We start from the raw sequence: 20,819 nt of genomic DNA on the forward strand, positions 1-20,819 counted from the left end.
CAGATGGCAGGAATGTCCTCGGACCATGGCTCCAGGGCAGTGGGGAGGAAGCCGTGCCGTTGAAGACGCCGAAGTGTTCTTATTCCCCTTCATCGTGGAGGGGAAGGAACAAAGATTTTCTTGACTGATCCATTATTCAGACGCTAGATCTTAAAAAATAGTTCGATATCTTTTAGGTAGCAGAAAAGCGCTGCTACTCTTGCTGAATCATCCTTCAAGATGTCTCTTACACTCCCGCTGATTCCATGAAGGTTTCGCAGATGATCATTTCGAGCAACCACACAAGAAGTGTTCGACAGAGCTGTGGATTTGGCAGTGGTCGCAGAGTAGATGGTAAGGTCCTCTATTGAATCCGTGTGAGACCGAGCAGTAACCGGTCCTCAGTCTGGACAGAATTCGTTGTTCTCTCATTCCTTCAACATCGTCAAACCTGACAATCGAGCCCTTGACTTTTCTGAGGAACTGTCCTCGCTCTGCGAACCACCTTTCGGTCCAAAAGGTGCGGAAAGTGTTGGTGATCCACAACTTCACGTCGTCAAGCGGCACATCCCGAGTGGAAAAAGGTCTGGTGTGACCGATTCCGGCAAACCGGTCGGCCACTTCATTCCGTTTAAAGTTCGTGGAGGGTGTTAGAGATTATATGGTGCATAGGGACCTGATACTCGCGGCACTTTTGGAGGATCTGCCGCAGTGTAAAAAATCAGGTCCATTGTCGAGCAACCGGGCATAAATCCGACCTGATAACCAGTGCTAGCTAGATGGGAGTTGTGGACGTTGATAATGCTGATGTTAAAGAAGTGACCTCTCATCCTCAGTCTGCACATTCTCTCGTTGATCGGACACCAGCCAATCACCTGCTTCTGCATCCACCCAATAACGATGAAAGCTGAAACCAGCTCATGTGTTTTGCTGCAGCTCAGATAGATGGTATGACCACCTTGAAACGATCGCACCATCGTCCTTTCCAGCCCACCTCCCGCAGCGCTACGATGTTGAAATTGCGGGCTCTCAATATTTCCGACAAAATTGGGGACTCGCAAGAAAGTTGAGAGATTTGCAGTTCCATGTTTCGAGCTTCCAATCCCGTGTTCTTTACGTTCTTAGTTTTCAGTTACGTAAAGTTGTATAAACACGATGGGATGGGTGGATCATCTTCACAGCGGATTCTGGGAGTTGCTGATGAACATTGTTTCCCATGCGTTAAAATCTGAAGGACATATATTATTAGTTTTGCTTTCGTCCAATCGATTTTGTGGTCAAGGTTTGTGGTGTGTCGCTACTGTTGATTCATCCGATTTGTTGTTTTCTACTGCTGTTCTGTGTTACCTTTTGCGTGCCTCTATTTTTCGATGAGTTTTCTCGATGCATACAGCAGGGCAATACCGGAACGGAATTTCTATGGGGACATTTGTAATGAGGATGTGCCATGGAGTTGAAAGCGACTTGTTTTTGTGCACCGAAATGGTTGGAATCGTTTGTTAGGAATCGATCAGTGAAAGCACAGACCGTCCTTTTTGTTGTCGCTGCGGCTTCCGGCTTTCGACAACTTACCCTTAAATTCCACTGGGAATGGCAGTAAATATTTGAATGATGAGCTGCCAACTGTTATCGCGTTCTTCGCGTTCAGTCCAAAACTCTCGTTCGTTTGCATGCTACCGGGTTCTACATCTGGCACCCAATTGTTCATTATAAGGATTTTGAGAGGAAAATTTTTCAAAGGAAAATTTCGGACACAACAACACAATGTTTTTCCATGCGCAGAAGATGACTCTGTATTGTCGGGAAATTGATTTGCAGATAAAATTTCGCATAACACACCTTGTCCGAATGTTTAGTAACAATTATTCACTTTTTGACTATGGCTTAATTTTTTCCCCGGTTTCCTGCGCTCAACATTTTAAACATGGTTATTTTACAACTGCCTACTAGTTTAAGCTAAAATAATATATTAGTAAATATCAGAAACAGTTATCGTAATTTCTGAGCAGTACTGTTGAAGCAAAATTCAACCAACTTCTTTCTTCCGTTTAAAACTCTAGCGAATGTTTCGTAAATTCTCTTCCTCTGATTCTGGTGGTTCCTACTTTAGTTGAACATTTGAACCGTCCCGAACGTGCTGGAAACGGTTGTCAACAAGGCGCGCTCGAGTGACTAACCGAACACAGACACGATCGCGAACGGTCGGAATTCTAATCGGCATGGAATGAAGCATTCTGTCGCATTACACATTCGTGCGTGCGAAGAAACGAAGCTCACTCTAACTAGATATTAGGGTTTGTATTGCGATACTTGTTCAGTGAATATTTATGATCTAGCTGTCGGAAATATTTTAATCACATTTTGGTTTAAACTCTAGTGTCGATTAAAGGACACACGCACACGACGGAATCCGTTAACGAGTGTATTGCAATCCTAGGTCGATCTTCGTGTGTGAAAAAGTTGTTTACCCCTGACTAGGGGGGCTTGGTTCAACCTTTCACGGAGAAATTTTGTACTAAGTGTTCGGCTTGGGCCTTGACGTGGTCGGAAGCATGTTTGGCTGCTTCCTTTATTTTCTGAGTTTTGGTTAGGTGCTGGTTATGGAGAGTAGCCAATGTGGTGGGATGGGCGGGGAACATGTGTTGCAGAACGTGATTGAAACCATTCACGGTTTTCATGCAATTTTTCTTGAATCTATCCAACCCGAAAGCTCGAATGGCGGTCGCGAATCCGTACATCGATGAATCGATCCATGCCGACCGGGTAGCGATGGTTTTTCCGGGATGGTCTGGTGACGACCGATAGGTGACTTTTTCGACCACACTCTGCAATAAGCAATGGAAAAAGTGTGATTCTGACTGACTACTAAACAATCTGCTTTTTCAAAACGCTTACCATAATTTTATTGAATCCAATGTTCCTAGTGTAAGTGACAAGAACCCGTTCTTTCGGATCCACCACGGATTCTTCCAGAATACTGACAGAATTGGTCTTGATGAACCTTTCGCCCCATTTCGGCACACGGTTTGTTTTTGTAAGCAGTCTCTTGCTGTGCAATTTACCATTCTTCATTTCTCGACTAATCGTATCTTCCGAAAGTACGTGCGTGCTGTAACGTAAGCGCCGATGCGTGCATGTCGTGGAATGAGAGAAAAGCAAAAATCACAGTGAGATAGTGTTGTACAGTGTTTTCATGACGAGGTTTGTTCATTCAATTCCGCGATAGCTTGGACAAATATCACTTCGAAACCACTGTGCAATTGGAAAATTCTACCCACGAGTTTGCCGCTACAGGAAGCAAGAAATATATTTATATATCTCAACACATTGAAATTATGTAATGTCTCGGCCTTCACACAACTGAATACAATCATAACCAATATATTATACGTTTTACTTTTTTTTATACACAAAGCTACACATGTTAAAATGTTCTTCATGCAATCGATGACGACCTTTGGACTTTGAGGGTAAAACTAACCTGAACGGGTTTGGATACCGGTTCCAGAAGCATTGGGTAACCTGCTCCCAAGAGTAGTTGAACGTAGTTGAATTTTCATAATACTTTGCCATTTCGGTTCTATCTTTTTTCACCGACAATTATATGAACGAGAAGTTTTGATAATGTACGATCAACACCACACCGTGCTTCGTGCCTCCTTTCAGTGCTGCGATGCACCACACTTTCGATTTTCTTTATGTTGTTTTGACGTTCGACCAGCGATTGCGGCTAACAACTCAGTTGGCCACTGAAAATGAGTTTTGCTGTGTACTAATGCAACGCTTTTATTTTAATAAAAATTTACGATTTATGAGAACACTTGAATTGAAGGCCAAAATATAATCCAAATCACTTTTGTTTTACTTATAAAAAATGCAATGTTTAATGTGTTTAATATTCTACTCGTTGAAAACAATACCTTCGCTTAGTTCGCTTATCACACTCCAACAACAAAAAGCACTCGACAAAACTTCACTGCGAACATTCGAAAAGAGATTTGAAAGATGGACCCGATAAAAAAAATATTTTTTGAGACATGTGCTCAAATTCAGTTCGTTTCTCGAGCAGACTTTTGACGTAGGACTACGTGATTTCAATATAGGTGTTTTACTCTACCAAATAGAAAATGAGGCATGTAACGAAAAATTAGGAGAATTCAAAAGCATATTACGCAAAGTCGTTATTGCAATACTTTTATGCTATACCAGCTGAACCGGCAATCTTCGTCCCACCCAAAAAATAAGTTTGTGTTATTAATACCTTCAAACATTCACGGTTTCAAACTAAGCGCAGTCTCATTGGTTCAATCGCAGAACTGTTCATTGATTGATCTTCTAATCGACCCTTTAAAATTACCTTTTGCTATAACATTCTTTGCACTTCTACCAAAACTCATCATTATAATATCAGATTATTTTCAGACACAATTCTCGTTCAAGTTCTCGTTTTCAACCACTTCCAAATAACATGTATCTTCGTTACATGAAATAAATGTTTGACACAGAAAATGTTATGGAATAAAGACAGCCCTAATTCGGACAATTCTTCGAGTTTTGCTCTTATCAACACATTCGGCGATCCATTTTTATTTATACAAATAGAAGTGTTGTTGGTGGGCCAATAAAACAGTACACACCGCGAATTACATACGTTTATTAGCTTTTATTTAAAGTATACAAAATGGATGAACGCACGTTTCTCGAAGCGTTTCTATCGGAATGATGAAGATTGCGGAACAAAAAGAAAATGACGGCAAGCAGTGCTGCCAGAACGACAATAACTACGGGCTGTTGGAAAGCCATAGATAAACAGATCGCCTGCAAGAAGAAGATATAGGAGTGTTTTATCCAGGTCCCGGACAAGAGGATATGATCCGCGAGTCAAGATGTGTCGCAAATTTAGCTGTCATTGCCAAACTATCAAACTTCTCGGTGAGCTCAAGGCAGATCTACGTAACAAGGTGCGCCCATTCGCTAAACATATCTAACTCGAAACAATCGTCAAATTCGCGAAAATTAAAAGAAGGCAGTTTTGCAATTCTAGAATTTGAATGGAGATTCTTAAGTTACTCGATTACTTGAAACACGACGCTCTCTTAACCATTTGGCTATATATTTCACAACACACAACATTTACAAAAACTCGCCACTATAATATAAAATTATCATCAGACACAATTCCAGTTCAATATTACGTAATACTGTATTGCATAGAATACATATTCGAAATAGAAAGGTAAATTTTCATTCATTATTTTTTATTTTAGAAGTGTGTTAGTGTCATCCTGTAAATTAATGACTGTAGAGTAGATTTCACATTTTGACCCACCTGGTAGTATGTTAAGCGCCTTGATTTACACCAGCTTGAGAGTTTGGCAGTTCTCGCGAGTGACAGTGCTCTAGTGCCGGTTTTATCACATTAAAATCCATTTCCACTTCCAAACAAAGATTAATTTCGTTAGCGCAAACATCAAATGAACTAACAATGCTTGTCACTATGTATTTGTAGAACATATGCGAATTGATTTTTCCGAATTTACCCATTTTCTTTCAGAGTTTTCTGAAAATGTTCAATTGTCATGTTTGGTTGGAATATGTGTAATATTTACATGGGAACCCCTCTCAATTCCAAAGAGGGGAGGGGTGTCATGCCATCATAGAAACATTTTTCGTACTCAAAAACCCTCACATCCCAAATTTTACTCCATTTGCTTGATTAGTTCTCGAGTTATGCAGAAGTATGTGTTTCATTTGTACGGCAGCACCCTTCCCCTTATAGAGCGGGTAGGTGTGTCGAACCACTATAGGAACATTTATTGCCCCCTAAAACCTCTATATGCCGAGTTTGGTTCCATTTGCTTGATTAATTCTCAAGTTATGTAGAAATTTTTGTATCATTTGTATGGCAGCCCCCCTTAGAGAGGGAGGATGAGTGTCGAACCACCATAGAAACATTTATTGTCCTCCATTAGAGTGCCAATGGATGTATGGGAAGAAGTGACCCTCGAATTTTCAAAGCGAACTCGATTAAAAATGTTGATTCACACGAAAAACTACCCTATGCAAAATATCAACTCAATCGGACTTCATTTACTGGTGTCGCACAGCGGTCAAAGTTTGAGTCTTTTGAAAACCGAAAAATCACCCAAAGGGGTGATGTTCAAGTTAAAGTCGTCTAAATCAGCCTTTAAGAGTAACAAGCCAGTTGTCACGTCTTGTCTTAGATATGGATGCATGATGTTGAAGTTTTACCTTACGGACTTCATGACTGAGTTGCCAGGTTTGCAAGCAGACATTTAATTCATATTATGGCGGGTTTACATTAGGGAGATCTATAGCTATAGATGGATTTATTCACGTGAAAATAGGTGTAAGCGGATTTGAATAAATATGATACACTTATTCGAGGTATATATAACTTGAATTAATTCAGCATATGTAAACGCTTGTGAATTTCTCACTGGTGAGAAATCACTAAAGTTGGATGCAGTTCTACTTCAGGTGAATATATTCACCTAAGATATGAATATATTCATTATAGAAGTTCAAGTTAGTGTAAACGGTTGATGCGATTTCTATAAATCTCATCATATTTCTTCACATGAATATATCACTAGTCTAAACCCACCCTTAGTCTTTTTTGCGATTGCAATTAAAATTTATAAACTTCTGAAATTGTAGGAATCATAAAAGAAAGCTTTTGGTTTGGAAAACTAATACAGTAATTTACATTTAATGCGACATGCCGAGGAGGTGTTTGTTTATTGTTTACTATCTTTATATTTTACTATATTTACAAAAATGTCCAATTAGAGGTAAAAATGTCCAATTAAACGTGTCGCATTGCAGGTCCGTCCAATTAGAAAAATGTCGCATTAAATGTAAATTACTGTACTTTAAATAGCAAAATACGGTACTTTTCACGAAACGAATCAAAACCTCAAAGTAAACTGACAAGGCGATGGTGAGTAAGTGAATGAAAATTAACAACGTCTTAGGAATTTTTTAACGTTGAACTCGGTCATTTTTTGCGCTAGCGAGCGGGGCAGCCACTTTAGTCTAAGTTGTGTAATTCTTCACACTCCGCTATAAAATTTGGAGAATGAGAAGGTCTGAGAAAATCACAGATGAAAAAAACATCACGTGTTAATTCAAGTACAGTAGAATCCTGATTTTCCGCGGAATAGTCGAGTAAACTCACCGCGAATAACGAAAATCGCGGATGACCCATTAAATGACCAAAAAAGAAATGCAAACACGAAAAAAGATGTTTCAACATAAAAACTATGTTCTATCAATACAGAAATCATTAAACTATCCATCTATAAGGTCGTGTATACCAGTGGCTAAATAATGTAAAAGCCATGACCACAACAAAAGATCATGGGCCTGCCACTCACTAACAAATTCCGGAAAGGCTTGATTTACTATGGATATCGCAGTCGTGAATAATCCGCACGGCTGATCACCTCCTCGCGGATAATCGGGGTTCTACTGTCATAGTCTTATTTATGGAATAAAAACATTTGCTTGCAGATAATATAACTTGCATATATTTTCGCAAACTAAAATAATCTGGCATCTCTGAAACTGAGAGGAACAGTCTGTATTTGTGAAGCGAGTTTTATGATGTGCTTCTGAGAAGGAAAAACGAATTTTAAAGTGTTAATTATGAATGAAAATTAACTTTTCCGAATCAAATTTGTATTCTATGTGAATGCAAATCTCTTTTTTTCTGCAAGTGATGAGAAAATCCCATACAAAATTGTGTCTGAAATTGACGTTATATTATAATAATAAATTTTAGTAGGAATGTCTGAAAATTCAGAGGAAATGAGGTTAGGTTAGGGTTAGGACTACGCGCTTCAACTAATCAAATAATGCCAAGTAAATATTTTCATTCAAATTTGACCAATTGAAAATTGCCTTTTAGCCTTCTAATGTGATGGAGAATAGTTTGGATCTCAAACTCGAATGTCGCCACTTGTCATCGCGGATACTTTCGTTGTTTCGGGTTGAGGGCGATATTGACCGTGTAAGGTGGCAAAATATTGATTGAGGTTAGATCGGATGTCGAAAGCCATGTCGAAAGCATTGGACCCAGCCGGGTGCTATGATTGATGCTAGGATCGTTAGCAAAATCTCAAGCAGAACTGTCAGTGGGATACCCAATTCATATGAAAACAAGGGGAAAATGTCAGTGGGATACCCGATATGTTGGCTCCTGTCAGTTCAATGGGGGTTCGCTAAAGACGTCACCCGGCTGAAGAAAACGTTGATGTGATAATAAATTTTGGCGGGGCGAAGTTTGCTGGGTCAGCTAGTTCTTTATAAACGTGATGATTGAACATTATTAGATTTGGAATTCCTTCGTTCCGTGTAGATAAGGTATATCAGTAATTTACTCATCATACTGATTTTTACACTTACTTTCTTCAACTAATCCTTATCTAGTAGATTTATGAAATTATTTAAAGCTAGTACAATTGCGATAATGTGTCTTCGAGAGCGTGGTTCAAAGGTTTGGACGTAAGTCGTGACTTCATTCGTGTAATGAGTAGACTTATGTCCAACCACTACTCGCTAGATGTGCATCTCCACAGAATAAATCTTGTTCAAAGCAACGTCTGTCGGTGTGGAAACGGTTACGATGACATCGATCACGCAGTTTGGCAATGTACGGATAATTACGCAGCCAGAGAGTACCTTTTGAATGCCCTTAGGGCCCAAAGAAGACAACCCTATGTTCCTGTTAGAGACGTGTTGGGAACTCGCGACATCTGCTATATGCAGTTGATCTATATGTTTGTGAAACGGACTAGCATAAGAATTTAATGCTTTTGTGTTTTTTTTTTCTTTTTCGTTATTAGTTTGTTTGTCTTGTCCCCTCATCTCACCGTCGCCCCCCCTCGACAGATAGTCGAACACCAGATGCTATCCCTGGTCTTTATGCACAATGCTACAGTGCGTGCGGCAACTCTCGGTTGAGACAACGATACCTCATATCCATATCCCTAACCTGATCCATCCCACAAAAATTGTTGCCCCTCTAACCTCGAGTAAACCGCGAGTAATCGGTCGAAACCTACTAAACATAGATTTAAGTTGAAATTCTGTAAAAACAAATCATGAATTAGTGGCTCCGCAAAGCTCATGCGATTGAGCCTACAAATAAATGAATTGGAAAAAAAAAATGCGATAATGTGGCTCTTATGAGCTAGTGGTTGGCATCACGCACATCGAGTTCAGGTTCGATTCCCGTTTTGATCGGCCATTTTTGCGTCAAAGAAAATTCTTACACGGGTGCATTAAACACAGCACTCTTCATTGAGATAGCACCAGATGATATTCACAATTGAAAGAAATACTAACAGTATGTTTATATTTACACCAGAAACAAGTTTGTTATACCCTAGAAAAATTTAACTCCTTCATTATCATCGAATGCAATAATTTCGCACTTTCCCTTCGATTCAAGCACTCTCAGGGCCTTCTTCAGCACATCCTTATCCAAGCCATGAAACTCCTCGCCTACCGTATTGTCACCTGCGGACAATTCGAAGAGTGTACAAACCGTATTAATCATCCCATTAGCAGTGGCCCAGTCATGAATAATAGCGCTCCACTCGTCTAGCGTATGCCAATAGATTTCCCACTGCTGTTTGCGTTTATCAAGTGGCGCGGCGTTTCCGGATTTTTCAAGCTCCTCCAGCAACCAGAGTCGCCCCTCATAGGGAAGCTTCCGCGAGATGCTCTCGTTAGCAAACAGTAAACTGTCTTCGTTAATATTTAGGATAGCCTGATGAATATGTTTCTGATAATCGAGCACTAACGTCTTCCAAGTCGACAATTGCTGTGCTTTCGTGCCGGCATGGGATTGTACCCTGGAATGTTGTATACATATTTTTGCGCTGTTCAGTATATTTCACAATCGGTGTTATACTTACGTAAAAAACGGAGGGAAACTGTACTCCCAAGGCCACTGATAGTCTGTCATTGATTCAAGAGATTTTTACTATCGGATTTCAATAATTTATTTGAATTCGGATCGGATTCTTTCTTGCAATTTTTTACATTATCAGATTGTTTTGACAGCGTGAACAAGACTACCTTGTAGTAATTAAACAACCAATATTCATCAAGGCGCCTAGAAGTATATCCTAAGGTGGGCCAACTTGCTAAAACCACTCTTCAGCCATCTTGAAAGTCTACTGTGTTTTGTTTGTAAACACAACACAATACGCCTGTGCCCAAGCTTGCTCGTGATCAGTCTGTCTCTTTCACGCTTCAAGCTAATAATTACCCTTCTGCTTTGTTCCGTACTGTTTTCATATACCGCTCCCCTAACCTACTTAATGAGGAAACGGCCTCACCTTAGAATATACTTCTAGGCGCCTTGATATTCATATGGACAGATAACAACTAGGGATGTCAGGCGATTTTTTTGAGTTTCTCACGTGGAATGAAAAAATGGCCGCAACATGTTGAATCAAATTATAAAAAAACTATCCAATTCTATACAAGGTTAGATAAGCCAGACAGAGCCAGACAATACAATATTCACTCTGTGTCTGTTTTAGTATCTTAGGCCTCTTCTGAACACCACCGTATCGAGTCGACAGTTGACCTAATGTATTTTTTTCTCTCTATTATAGTGACTTTCAACACATTTCGGCTGGTTCGTCACTTTTAATTCCAGTCTTGGAGGAATATCGGGAGTGAGAATTGAACTCGTGATCTCTGCGTGAGAGGTATGGATGTTACCACTACGCCAGATCGCCTCCACTAGACCTAATGTATTTTCTTAGGGTGGATCTAGACTAGTGATATATTCGTGTAAGGAAATATGATGAGATTTATAGAAATCGCATCAACCGTTTACACTAGCGCGAACTTATATAATGAATATATTCATATTTTCGATGAATTTATTTACCTGAAGAACTGCATCCAACTTTAGTGATTTCTAACCAGTGAGAAATTCACCAGCGCTTACATATGCCTGAATTTATTCTATACACTCTATACATATATACCTCGAAGAAGTGTATCATATATATTCTCACCCGTTTACATTTATTTTCGAGTAGATAAATCCATCTATAGCTAAAGATCTCCCTAATGTAAACCCGTCGTTAGGCAATCCTCAATAGTAACAGGCGCTGCATCTTTCCGCACATTCGGACATTCGACCAACAATTTACTATTGGAAACCTCCTGTTCGGGGTCGTCACAACAAACTAATTTTCAAAGCAGCAATTTTCTTGTTTCGCAGCTTGAAACTGAAATTTTATGTATTTAATTAATCTCATTTCTTTTCTTTTCAGGTTCTACTTACATTTTACAGTTTCTTTATTAATTTTACAATATTTTTCTTTTTTTCAGGTCTCTCAGGATCCAGCAGTTATTTGGCTATCAGCGGCTATCAAAACATCGATTGGTCAACATTATTCTTTAATTATACAATTTTTAAAATATTACCAATAAATTCCTTTTAGAAATTCTAACGATTTCTCTGTAAATTTCAATACACTTTCAAAAACTATCCAACTCAATTCATCCGTTTGCCTTTTGTTTATCTATTTTCTCCTTTCTATACTGTTTTTATTCACTCTGGTGCCTTTTCTGACATTTCGTCGCAAGATGGTTAACTCATGCAGGTAGGCCTTAGTCGACTGTGCGTAGCGGTGTGTACATAGCCCCTCCCCGTAACTCTGGTGCGAAAGCGTCAGCCGCAGTAGATTTACGACCCTGGACTTCAAGCACCGCAAGCTTCACCACCGGCCGCCTGAACTCACCCTTTGCTGTTTTCACCAAAGCCTGTCTGATCCTACCATCAGCACCACTGAATACCTCGGTTACAACCCCTCTAACCCAATGCTTTCGGATATTCTCGTCCGCAATATACACAAGATCACCTTTTGCAATAGGAGGCATTTCAGAGTGCCATTTGCTGCGATGATTGATCGTCGGGAGATACTCAGAAGTCCATCGTTTCCACAAACAATCAGCCAAAAACTGTGACCGCTTGAAGCTGTCCCGCAGTGCCTCTGCTTCATTGGTAGGTCTGATAAACGACTCAGAACTCATTAGTCCTACGCCGCGAACAAAATGGTTTGGTGTTAGCGCTTCCTTTGCATCAGGTTCCAGGCAGCGTATGTCAGTGGCCGAGAATTGATTAAATCCACCGCTTCTGCCAACACGGTCAGGAGTACTTCGTCCGTCATTCGGCGGCCATCATCCAACGCTTTCAACGCCGTCTTAACGGAGCGCACCATTCGCTCCCACACCCCACCCATATGAGGTGCGGAAGGCGGATTGAAATTCCATCTGGTTCTCGAATCGGTGAACACATCTTCACAATTAATCTCCATCTGCTTAACAATTTCTTTGCTGGCGCCATGGAAATTCGTCCCATTATCTGAGAAGAATTCAAGAGGACCTCCTCTGTAGCTCACGAATCGCCGTATGGCCATCAGGCACGATTGAGTCGTCAGACTATGAGCAACCTCAATGTGAATAGCTCTCGTCGTCAAACACGTGAACAAACAAATCCACCTTTTCTCTGATCTGCGCCCGACGGAGACAGTCAATGGACCACAATAATCCACCCCTGTGTAGCTGAACGGCTGCAATCCAGGCGAGATCCGCGAAATCGGAAGAGGAGCCATTCTCGGATGACCTGGCTCACATTTCCTCACCTTGCATCGCATGCAAGCTCTTGAAATACGTTTGAGTTCCGCTCGGAGATTGGGAATCCAAAACCTTTGTCGTATTTCATTTACCGCCGTTTCTTGATTGCCGTGTGCCACTCTCTGATGATAATGTTCCAGAAGTTTAACGGTAACTGGATGTCCTTTAGGGAGTATAATTGGGAAACGTAGTTCGAACGGTAAGAACGTACCTTGTGCGGTTCTCCCTTCCATCCGAAGAACGTTCTGTGCATCCAAGAATGGGCTCAGACTGTATAGACTGCTCGATTTTTCCAGCTGTCGTTGTTTCTCGTTCCCCACTTTAAGATTTTTCTGGAGAGTTTTCACCTCATCCCCGTATGCTTCCGCTTGTGCGAATCGCCACAAATATGCTTCTGATTTTTGGTATTCGTCTCGTTGCAAAGGAACTACCGTAGATGCAATTTTTGCCTTTACTTTTCTCTTGAGAGCATCGGTCGTTGGTACACCTTCGATGGCCCATCCTTCCTTTTTTCGCTTGCAGTTCGAAACAAACCGGTAGACGCAGGCTATCGTTCGAACTAAGACCTTCCATCTTGAAAAACGCAACGGATCGATTACAGGTTCTGACAGTGAAATGTCGTGGAACAGTATGTGGGCACGTATCTCTTCAGGCACATTCGGTGTTACGCGCTTCTGTTCTGGCCAGGAATCTTCCTGATGGAACAGGAAATGTGGACCCCGAAACCAAGGACCGTTCGAATTTAGATTGTGTCCTCGATCCCATTTGGTTAGGTCGTCAGCGATGTTGTTTCTAGTGGAAACCCACCGCCATTCATCGAGCTTCGTGAGACTAAGGATTTCACCAATTCGGAAAGCAACGAATTGCTTGTAGCGTCGCTGATCCGAGTGGATCCAAGAAAGTACTGTCCTCGAATCTGTCCAAATAAACCGCTGTTTCACCTCTACGGAATGGTTATCGATGATGGAATTTAGCAATCTAGAACCTAGTACCGCGGCCTGTAGTTCCAGGCGCGGAATTGACAGCTGCTTCAAAGGTGCAACCTTGGAACGTGCCATCACAAGCGAACAAATAGGACCAGAAGCAGTCATGACACGGAAATATGCAACAGCACCATATGCATTCTCACTAGCATCGACAAGAACGTGTAGTTGCAACGTACTGTAGTCCACAGATAATCCTCCCGTGAAGTGATAACGAGGGATCCGCACTCTTTCGATTTCTGGAAGCCGACCGACCCAACGATTCCATTTCTCGCTACACTCGTCGTTGATCTGCTGGTCCCAGGCACATCCACTGCGCCAAAGATCTTGAATAAGCATTTTTCCATAAATAGTGAAGGAAGCCAAAAACCCAATGGGATCGAACAAGCTCATGATGCAGCTCATGACCCCCCTTTTCGTGGGCCGCCTCTCTCCTATCAGGTACGGCAGCAAATCTTCACGTAACCTTGCTGAGAACGTAAACTCGTCGCTTACTGAATTCCACACTATTCCCAAGACCCTTTCTTGCCCTGTTTCCTTGTCTTGATTAAAATGAACACATTGATTTTCTTTTGTCTCCCCCATTTCTCGCAGGAACACCTCTGAACTAGAGACCCAATTTCGAAGCTCGAAGCCGCCCTTTGAATGAACAAACGTTACCTCCTTCGCCAGCTTCACTGCTTCCTCGACTGTCTCCGTGCTATCGAAATAATCATCGACGTAATGGTTCTCTAGAATCGCTCTCGCTGCCTCTGGAAACCGCCCTGCGAACTCCTTTGCATTCATGTTCTTCACAAACTGGGCGGAGCAAGGTGAACTGGTCGCCCCAAAGGTAGCAACGTCCATAATAAATACCTCCGGAGCGCTGGCTGGATTCTCTCGGAACAGGAACCTCTGCGCTTGCTTATCTTCTTTTCGAATTTTCAACTGATGATACATCTCTTTGATGTCTGCACCAAAACCCACTTTTTTCTCTCGAAACTTGCAAATAACTGCTGGGAGAGCAGTCAGCATATCGGGACCCTTCAAGAGTTTTGAATTCAGGGACACCCCAGCTACAGCCGCAGCTGCGTCCCAAACAAGGCGGACTTTACCCGGTTTCTTCGGATTAATAACCACGTTCAATGGCAAATACCACACCTTACTCTGGTTGGTGTCTGCTAGCTCCAACTCTGAAGCTTTGTGCGCATAGCCCTTGGTTAGGTACTCCGAGACCATGCACCGTACTTTATCGTACAGTTCATTGTCCTTCAATAAACGTCTCTCTAAACTCTTGAGCCTTTTCACAGCCATAGGATAGCTGTCGGGGAAGCACGGACTATCATATCTCCATAATAACCCCGTCTCAAAACGATCACCTACTCTTACCGTCGTTTGCGTCAGGATATCTTTCGCTCTCCTATCCTCTTCGCTTTCCGGTAGCAGCGCAACCGAAATGCCAGACTCTTCTAGCGTGTAGTGGCTCTTCAACAGATCGTGGAGGTCCTCGTTCGAAACACTGCTGCACGCATGATGACCAACGATGCTCGACTCAACACCACCGCTTACAGGTCCGAATATGGTCCAACCAAGCTTGGACCGCACAGCGATTGGCTCTTCCGCTTTCCCGATTCGTGATTCTAACGGTGCACACAAGTGAACGTCTTTCAGTCCGATCAGAATTTGCGGAACAGTATGTTGGAAATCCACCACGGATAGATCTTGAAGATGGGGATACTGCTTGACTACTTCCGTCAGGGCTAGCGTCGACTGGGGAAGCCTCAAGTTATCCACGGTATGAGCTGCTTTTATGTGGAACCGGCGACTTGAACCTCGAGCCGAAATATACAGTTCTACTTTCTGCGAGTTCCTTTCCAATCGGGACATTCCAGCCGTCCACGTCACACGAAGTGGTTGCGTTACACCATTCGTCCTAAGAGCGCTAGCCACCGACTTCTCCACCAATGTGTAGGACGACCCCTCGTCCAGGAAAGCCACTGTGTTCACTGTATGATTTCCCCAGTGCAATGTGACCGGAATCATTCGAAAAATCACCGATTGCTTGCGTTGAAACGAATGAAAGTTGCAGTTCGATCCCGATTCCGGGCCTGCCGCGTGGAGTAAAGGATGGTGAGGCTCTCTACAGGTCCCGACATTACAGCGGAAATTCAGCTTACAGCGGGCATTTCCATGCTCATTGAGACACATCGAGCACAACTTCCATTTACGCACCGCTTCCAAACGATGTGGTACGGAGAGGTTCCGGAAGGCTACACAATTTCTTACCCGGTGATCAGTACGGTCGCAAATCATACATGGCTTTCTCACCCTCGGCGCCTGAGTTTTGTTGGCGTTTTCTTGTCCACAGTGGGCATGGAGGAAACCTTCGTGCTCTTTATCCTTTCCTCTGGACTTTCGATTGGCGTGGTCTACAACTACAGGTGCTTCACAGTATGACGTCACCTCGCTGGCGTCTTTCACGATTTCGGACAGAAAGTTGGCTAAAGTTCGAATCGTGACTACACGGTCTCTCCTTCTATACCGCACCCACTCAAGTTGTGTACTTGCGGGCAACTTTTCGGTAATCTCCTGAATCAGCATGGGATTCAGAAGATGAGAAGTAAGCTTCGTTGCTTCCAGGTGATCTGCAAGCTGCTGGACAATCATCCCGAAATTGATGAACGTTATCAAACGATCTGCTCTCGGTGGGAGAGCCTTTCTCACCTTCACCAATAGCATATTTAGAAGGTGCTCCGGGCGACCGTACAACATCCGGAGAGTCTCAATGATCTGTGGAACTGCGTCTGGAAGTAGGAGCCTACTACGAACTGCTTCCAATGCTTGGCCCTTCAAGCACTCTTGTAGTCGAGCCAGGTTCTCGACATTCGAAAACCCACAAGCCTCGCTAGATGTTTCGTAGCTGCAGATGAACATCGGCCAGTCCTCTAACTTTCCGGAAAATACCGGCAACTTCTTCGACAGGAACTGCCTGGCGGACAGCTGAGCTTTGGTAGGTCCTCGACGACATCTTTGTTGCTTGTTTTGACCAGCTTGTACTGTCACCGATTCGTGATCCTCATTTGATTCGCTGGATTCACTATCGTCCTCATTTGCTTCTCGCACGTCATTTGAAACCGCGTCGTTCTTCTTACTTTCGATCTTTTCCTGTGTATCACCTTTTACGGATTCCGCGTCGACAGGCGGAATTTCCTCCAATGATGGCGATGTGACCAACGGAACTAAACATGTTTTTGGAGTGGAGTATTTTTGATATGCTCCTCGAAAATCTCCGTTGCCAGTCTCGACCAGATCCATTTTCCCAGGTTTGCCTTTTTCCGACCTTTTTTTTTTCGGTTTCTGCTTTTCCTGGCTTTGTTTTCTCCAGTCCCGACTGCTTCGGCTTTTCTTTGTCACTCGAGCAATCATCTTCACAACCTTCAGCTTCTTCCGTTTTTTCTTTCACACCACTATCGAAATCCTTGCTCCGTTGCTGTCTAAGCTTATTCAATTTACCGTGCATCTCCTTTCTCATCTGCTCACTTTTCTTCTGGAACGATTCTTCCTCAGCGATTTCCTTCTCCAACTGCTCTTTTTCGAAGGCTAACTCCATTTCGCGTTTCTCCTGTTCCAGTTTTTTTCGCATCAGAAACATTTCCTGCTGCAGCTCCAGGCGCCGTTTATGCAGGACTCTTTCCTTCTCCATAGCTAGCTGTTGGACTCTTTTTTCTTCCTCGAGCCTTTTCAATTCTTGCTCCAACTCTGACGTCACGGAACTACCAGCGGCATTTTTCATGCACTTGCCGCATATCCACGATGAATCGTCCTTTACCGCATTCGTTACACCGGCACATCCAAAATGATACCAGTTTTGACATTGGTCACAAAACACCATATCCTTCTCTGCGTGATCCGGTCGCTCACAAGCGGCACAATTGTAACCCGTCTTTTCGGCAGCTTCGGGTGAAAGGGTCAATTCTGCCATTGTAAAATTTTCAAGTTTGTTCGGGGTCGTCACAACAAACTAATTTTCAAAGCAGCAATTTTCTTGTTTCGCAGCTTGAAACTGAAATTTTATGTATTTAATTAATCTCATTTCTTTTCTTTTCAGGTTCTACTTACATTTTACAGTTTCTTTATTAATTTTACAATATTTTTCTTTTTTTCAGGTCTCTCAGGATCCAGCAGTTATTTGGCTATCAGCGGCTATCAAAACATCGATTGGTCAACATTATTCTTTAATTATACAATTTTTAAAATATTACCAATAAATTCCTTTTAGAAATTCTAACGATTTCTCTGTAAATTTCAATACACTTTCAAAAACTATCCAACTCAATTCATCCGTTTGCCTTTTGTTTATCTATTTTCTCCTTTCTATACTGTTTTTATTCACTCTGGTGCCTTTTCTGACATTTCGTCGCAAGATGGTTAACTCATGCAGGTAGGCCTTAGTCGACTGTGCGTAGCGGTGTGTACACCTCCGGTGTTGGCATACGATGCATCTTCCAAAATACAGACTTCCCATTCTTCCAAACTTTTGCACTCAATCAACTTTATTCAGCTTGCCAAGCTCGGCAACTTTGTTCGACATCCTTGTGTACCGGCTTGAGGTGCCAGATATGAACGCCCCCTCATCAACGTTACGTTCTCATTGTGTAGTTTCAGCCCGAACAAATTGTTCTACAGCCACCGAAGGAACTGTTTTTTTCCGACAGATCATAACACGTTTTGCGTCGAGATTCTCTTCGAAAACCTAGCCCAGAACGAACTGTGTATGGTGTTGCTCAGCTCTTGGACAAACCAACGTATCCTAAAACCCCGAATGTCCCTTGAATTGTTTATCAAATATAATTTTAATTTCATATATTGAAGTTGAAGATAATGTATTGTATATTTCAGTAAGTTGATATGTTAATCTGCTAGGATAAGTTCGTTGAAAACAAAACGATTTAAACTAAAATAAACTAAATAAAATAAAAGGAAATATTCTTGTCGCTAATTCGGAATATTTTCCATATTATAATATAACGTGCTATATCATTTTCAGACACACGTTCGGGTTCTCGTATAGTGTTGTGGGTTTTTCGTTTAGTTTGTTTCCACGTATATACTTTTTTATGTCTAAAAATAAACAAATCGTCAGGAAGATTTTTTTCCAATGATAATCAAATTAATCGTATCAAATGAATATTCCATGTGAAAGTGAAACGAATTTTCTACAAGTGGTAGTCAACATAGTGTCTAGTAATGGGTTTTTCGCGTTTTTTCAGGAGTCATTAGTGGGAGAAAATACAACCTGCAATGTACCAGGTTTCATTTGTTTTCGATGAAAAATTATGATATTCCTGACCAATATCTTAATTTACAATCAGAAATGATGATAAAGGGTCATCCATTAGTAGGCTGACCAAATAGTTCAGTGATAAAAACGGGACAAATGACAATAAACTCTTTATTCTCTTCAACGAAGAAATATTCTAATGCTGAAGAGACTTTTGCGAAGGAGATTATGATTTTTAGAAATTTTATTTATTTTATTTTAGAACGAAGGAGATTATGATTTTAAGTGATGAACCAGCCAAATGAGTTGAAAGTCACTATAATACAGATAAAAAAAAAGAAATTTTATCATATAATTTGTCAAGATCAAAGTTCTATTTGCCAATTATCATAGCGTTAATCGTTGTAGAAAAATCGTTTCAACTTTTAAGATAATACCGAGCAAACACAAACTATAATTAGTAAGCATAACGAGTTCCTTATTTTAGAAATTTATTTTCATTTTTCCAAAATATTTGCACACAATCTTTTGCAGCTGATAGGGATTAATTGTTCACCTTTTCATGTTATTGATTATGATTCCTGTAATCTAAATAAACAAGATTATTTTTTACTAATGCCACTTTGAATCTCTGGCAATCCTTGAGACTTAAAAATATTCAGGAAAATATGTCACGTTCTTATGAAATATTTTTAGCCTTAATAATTATTTTTGCTGCCAACGTATGTTGATGATTTGAACACCAAAGGAATAGAAAATTCTCAGAGAATTGTTTGATATTTTATACATAACGATCCAACTAGCAAGTAGTCATCAATCTTTTCTTATGCTGGGACATCAGCGGTTTTGCTTCGTCGATGTTCTTTCGACCTGAGGCATTTGTTTGATTTCACCAATTCTATGAGATTTGTTTCAAACTTCATTTACAACGATTTTCAGAGTGTAAAGTTGTTCTGTGTCCACGGCATCAGTTGAATGTTTTTAAATACAACACATTGACACATTAGAGTCAATGGAAAATATAGACAAAATACAGATGAATGAATTTCTAAAGGGAGGCTTGTATTCATGGAACACCGACGTATTGATTATTAATCTATTCCTGGTTTAATTTGCAATTCCCAAAAATATGCCGTAACAGTACTATTTTGAGTAATGGAACGAACAATCAAAAAAGTGTTCGGAATTTGAGACAACACGGTAAATAACACATTCAGGGATGTCAGGTGATTTTTTCCAATGTCTTCAAATGGTACAAAAAATATATTTTCAAATGTCTTCACAATCATATTGAAGGATACTAAAATTCACAACTTACTTTTGAACACCGTTTGATAGCTTATTCAATGTATATTCTAATTGACGTTGTTATATAGCGCATTTCATTGAACTTACCTCGAGGTGTTGAAGTTTATCAAACGAGGTATTTAGTCAAACTAAATTTTATAAGTTTGGAAATTTAACTGGCTTGATATTCCGTTGACGAAGTAGATATCGCCCTAGTTCTTCCACAAAAACGTTCTCTAAAATTTGAAATGAAAGTCACTTTGTTGTTGAATTCATTCTATATACTTGTGGATTTTCTGCTTGGGAATGTTTGGAAAAAGCAAGTGAATGACCCCGAGACAAAAGGCTCCGTTGATTACTAAGAACAAAAGTAAACAAGGGACACTGGTAAAAAAGCGAGTGAATGTCACTGAGACAAGAGCACTACTTTTATTTGACGATATTTTCGACCGATAGGTAAAATTTTATGTAAATAATATCTCTCAAAAATTCACTTGCGCTCTCATACTGAAATATCTTGATATATTTCATAATGTCTTCACAAAATCAAATGTCTTCACAGTAAGTCAAATGTCTTCAAAATGAAGACATGTCTTCGAACCTGGCATCTCTGTACA

General features: G+C 41.0%; 3 protein-coding genes across 5 annotated transcripts; all 3 read right to left on the bottom strand.

The window, feature by feature from the left end:
• Positions 1 to 1,746: 1,746 nt before the first annotated feature.
• Positions 1,747 to 3,967, bottom strand: LOC129770410 (protein preli-like). 3 transcript variants are annotated; one of them, XM_055773239.1, is made up of 4 exons: positions 3,900 to 3,967; positions 3,461 to 3,728; positions 2,875 to 3,088; positions 1,747 to 2,804 (listed from the first exon to the last, which is right to left on the bottom strand). In XM_055773239.1, the coding sequence occupies exons 2-4, from the start codon at positions 3,550 to 3,552 to the stop codon at positions 2,469 to 2,471; spliced, it is 642 nt and encodes a 213-aa protein (XP_055629214.1). In that variant the 5' UTR covers positions 3,553 to 3,728; positions 3,900 to 3,967; the 3' UTR covers positions 1,747 to 2,468. The 3 variants fall into 3 exon arrangements, with proteins under 3 accessions (XP_055629214.1, XP_055629213.1, XP_055629212.1); XM_055773238.1 differs by having other exon boundaries at positions 3,786 to 3,941; XM_055773237.1 differs by having other exon boundaries at positions 3,461 to 3,939.
• Positions 3,968 to 9,306: 5,339 nt separating this feature from the next.
• Positions 9,307 to 10,080, bottom strand: LOC129770411 (vacuolar protein-sorting-associated protein 25). Its single transcript, XM_055773241.1, has 2 exons — positions 9,927 to 10,080; positions 9,307 to 9,863 (listed from the first exon to the last, which is right to left on the bottom strand). Exons 1-2 carry the CDS (start codon positions 9,974 to 9,976, stop codon positions 9,392 to 9,394), a joined length of 522 nt encoding a protein of 173 aa, XP_055629216.1. The 5' UTR covers positions 9,977 to 10,080; the 3' UTR covers positions 9,307 to 9,391.
• Positions 10,081 to 12,489: 2,409 nt separating this feature from the next.
• Positions 12,490 to 17,616, bottom strand: LOC129765843 (uncharacterized). The gene is made up of 3 exons (XM_055766279.1): positions 17,070 to 17,616; positions 12,884 to 16,873; positions 12,490 to 12,608 (listed from the first exon to the last, which is right to left on the bottom strand). Exons 1-3 carry the CDS (start codon positions 17,614 to 17,616, stop codon positions 12,490 to 12,492), a joined length of 4,656 nt encoding a protein of 1,551 aa, XP_055622254.1.
• Between the last annotated feature and the right edge of the window lie 3,203 nt (positions 17,617 to 20,819).

The sequence above is a fragment of the Toxorhynchites rutilus genome, chromosome 2 (assembly GCF_029784135.1).
Source record: "Toxorhynchites rutilus septentrionalis strain SRP chromosome 2, ASM2978413v1, whole genome shotgun sequence".
Lineage (NCBI taxonomy): Eukaryota > Metazoa > Arthropoda > Insecta > Diptera > Culicidae > Toxorhynchites > Toxorhynchites rutilus.

Coding starts and splice junctions, on each gene's coding strand:
- LOC129770410 (XM_055773239.1), bottom strand. CDS start 3,552: ATGGCAAAGTATTATGAAAATTCAACTACGTTCAACTACTCTTGGGAG. Junction 3,089..3,460: donor CGGTATCCAAACCCGTTCAG/GTTAGTTTTACC, acceptor CTTACGTTACAG/CACGCACGTACTTTCGGAAG. Junction 2,805..2,874: donor TTGGATTCAATAAAATTATG/GTAAGCGTTTTG, acceptor TGCTTATTGCAG/AGTGTGGTCGAAAAAGTCAC.
- LOC129770411 (XM_055773241.1), bottom strand. CDS start 9,976: ATGACAGACTATCAGTGGCCTTGGGAGTACAGTTTCCCTCCGTTTTTT. Junction 9,864..9,926: donor AGTTTCCCTCCGTTTTTTAC/GTAAGTATAACA, acceptor ACAACATTCCAG/GGTACAATCCCATGCCGGCA.
- LOC129765843 (XM_055766279.1), bottom strand. CDS start 17,616: ATGGCAGAATTGACCCTTTCACCCGAAGCTGCCGAAAAGACGGGTTAC. Junction 16,874..17,069: donor AAAAACGGAAGAAGCTGAAG/GTTGTGAAGATG, acceptor AAACATGTTTAG/TTCCGTTGGTCACATCGCCA. Junction 12,609..12,883: donor GGAAGGGAGAACCGCACAAG/GTACGTTCTTAC, acceptor CCTGGATTGCAG/CCGTTCAGCTACACAGGGGT.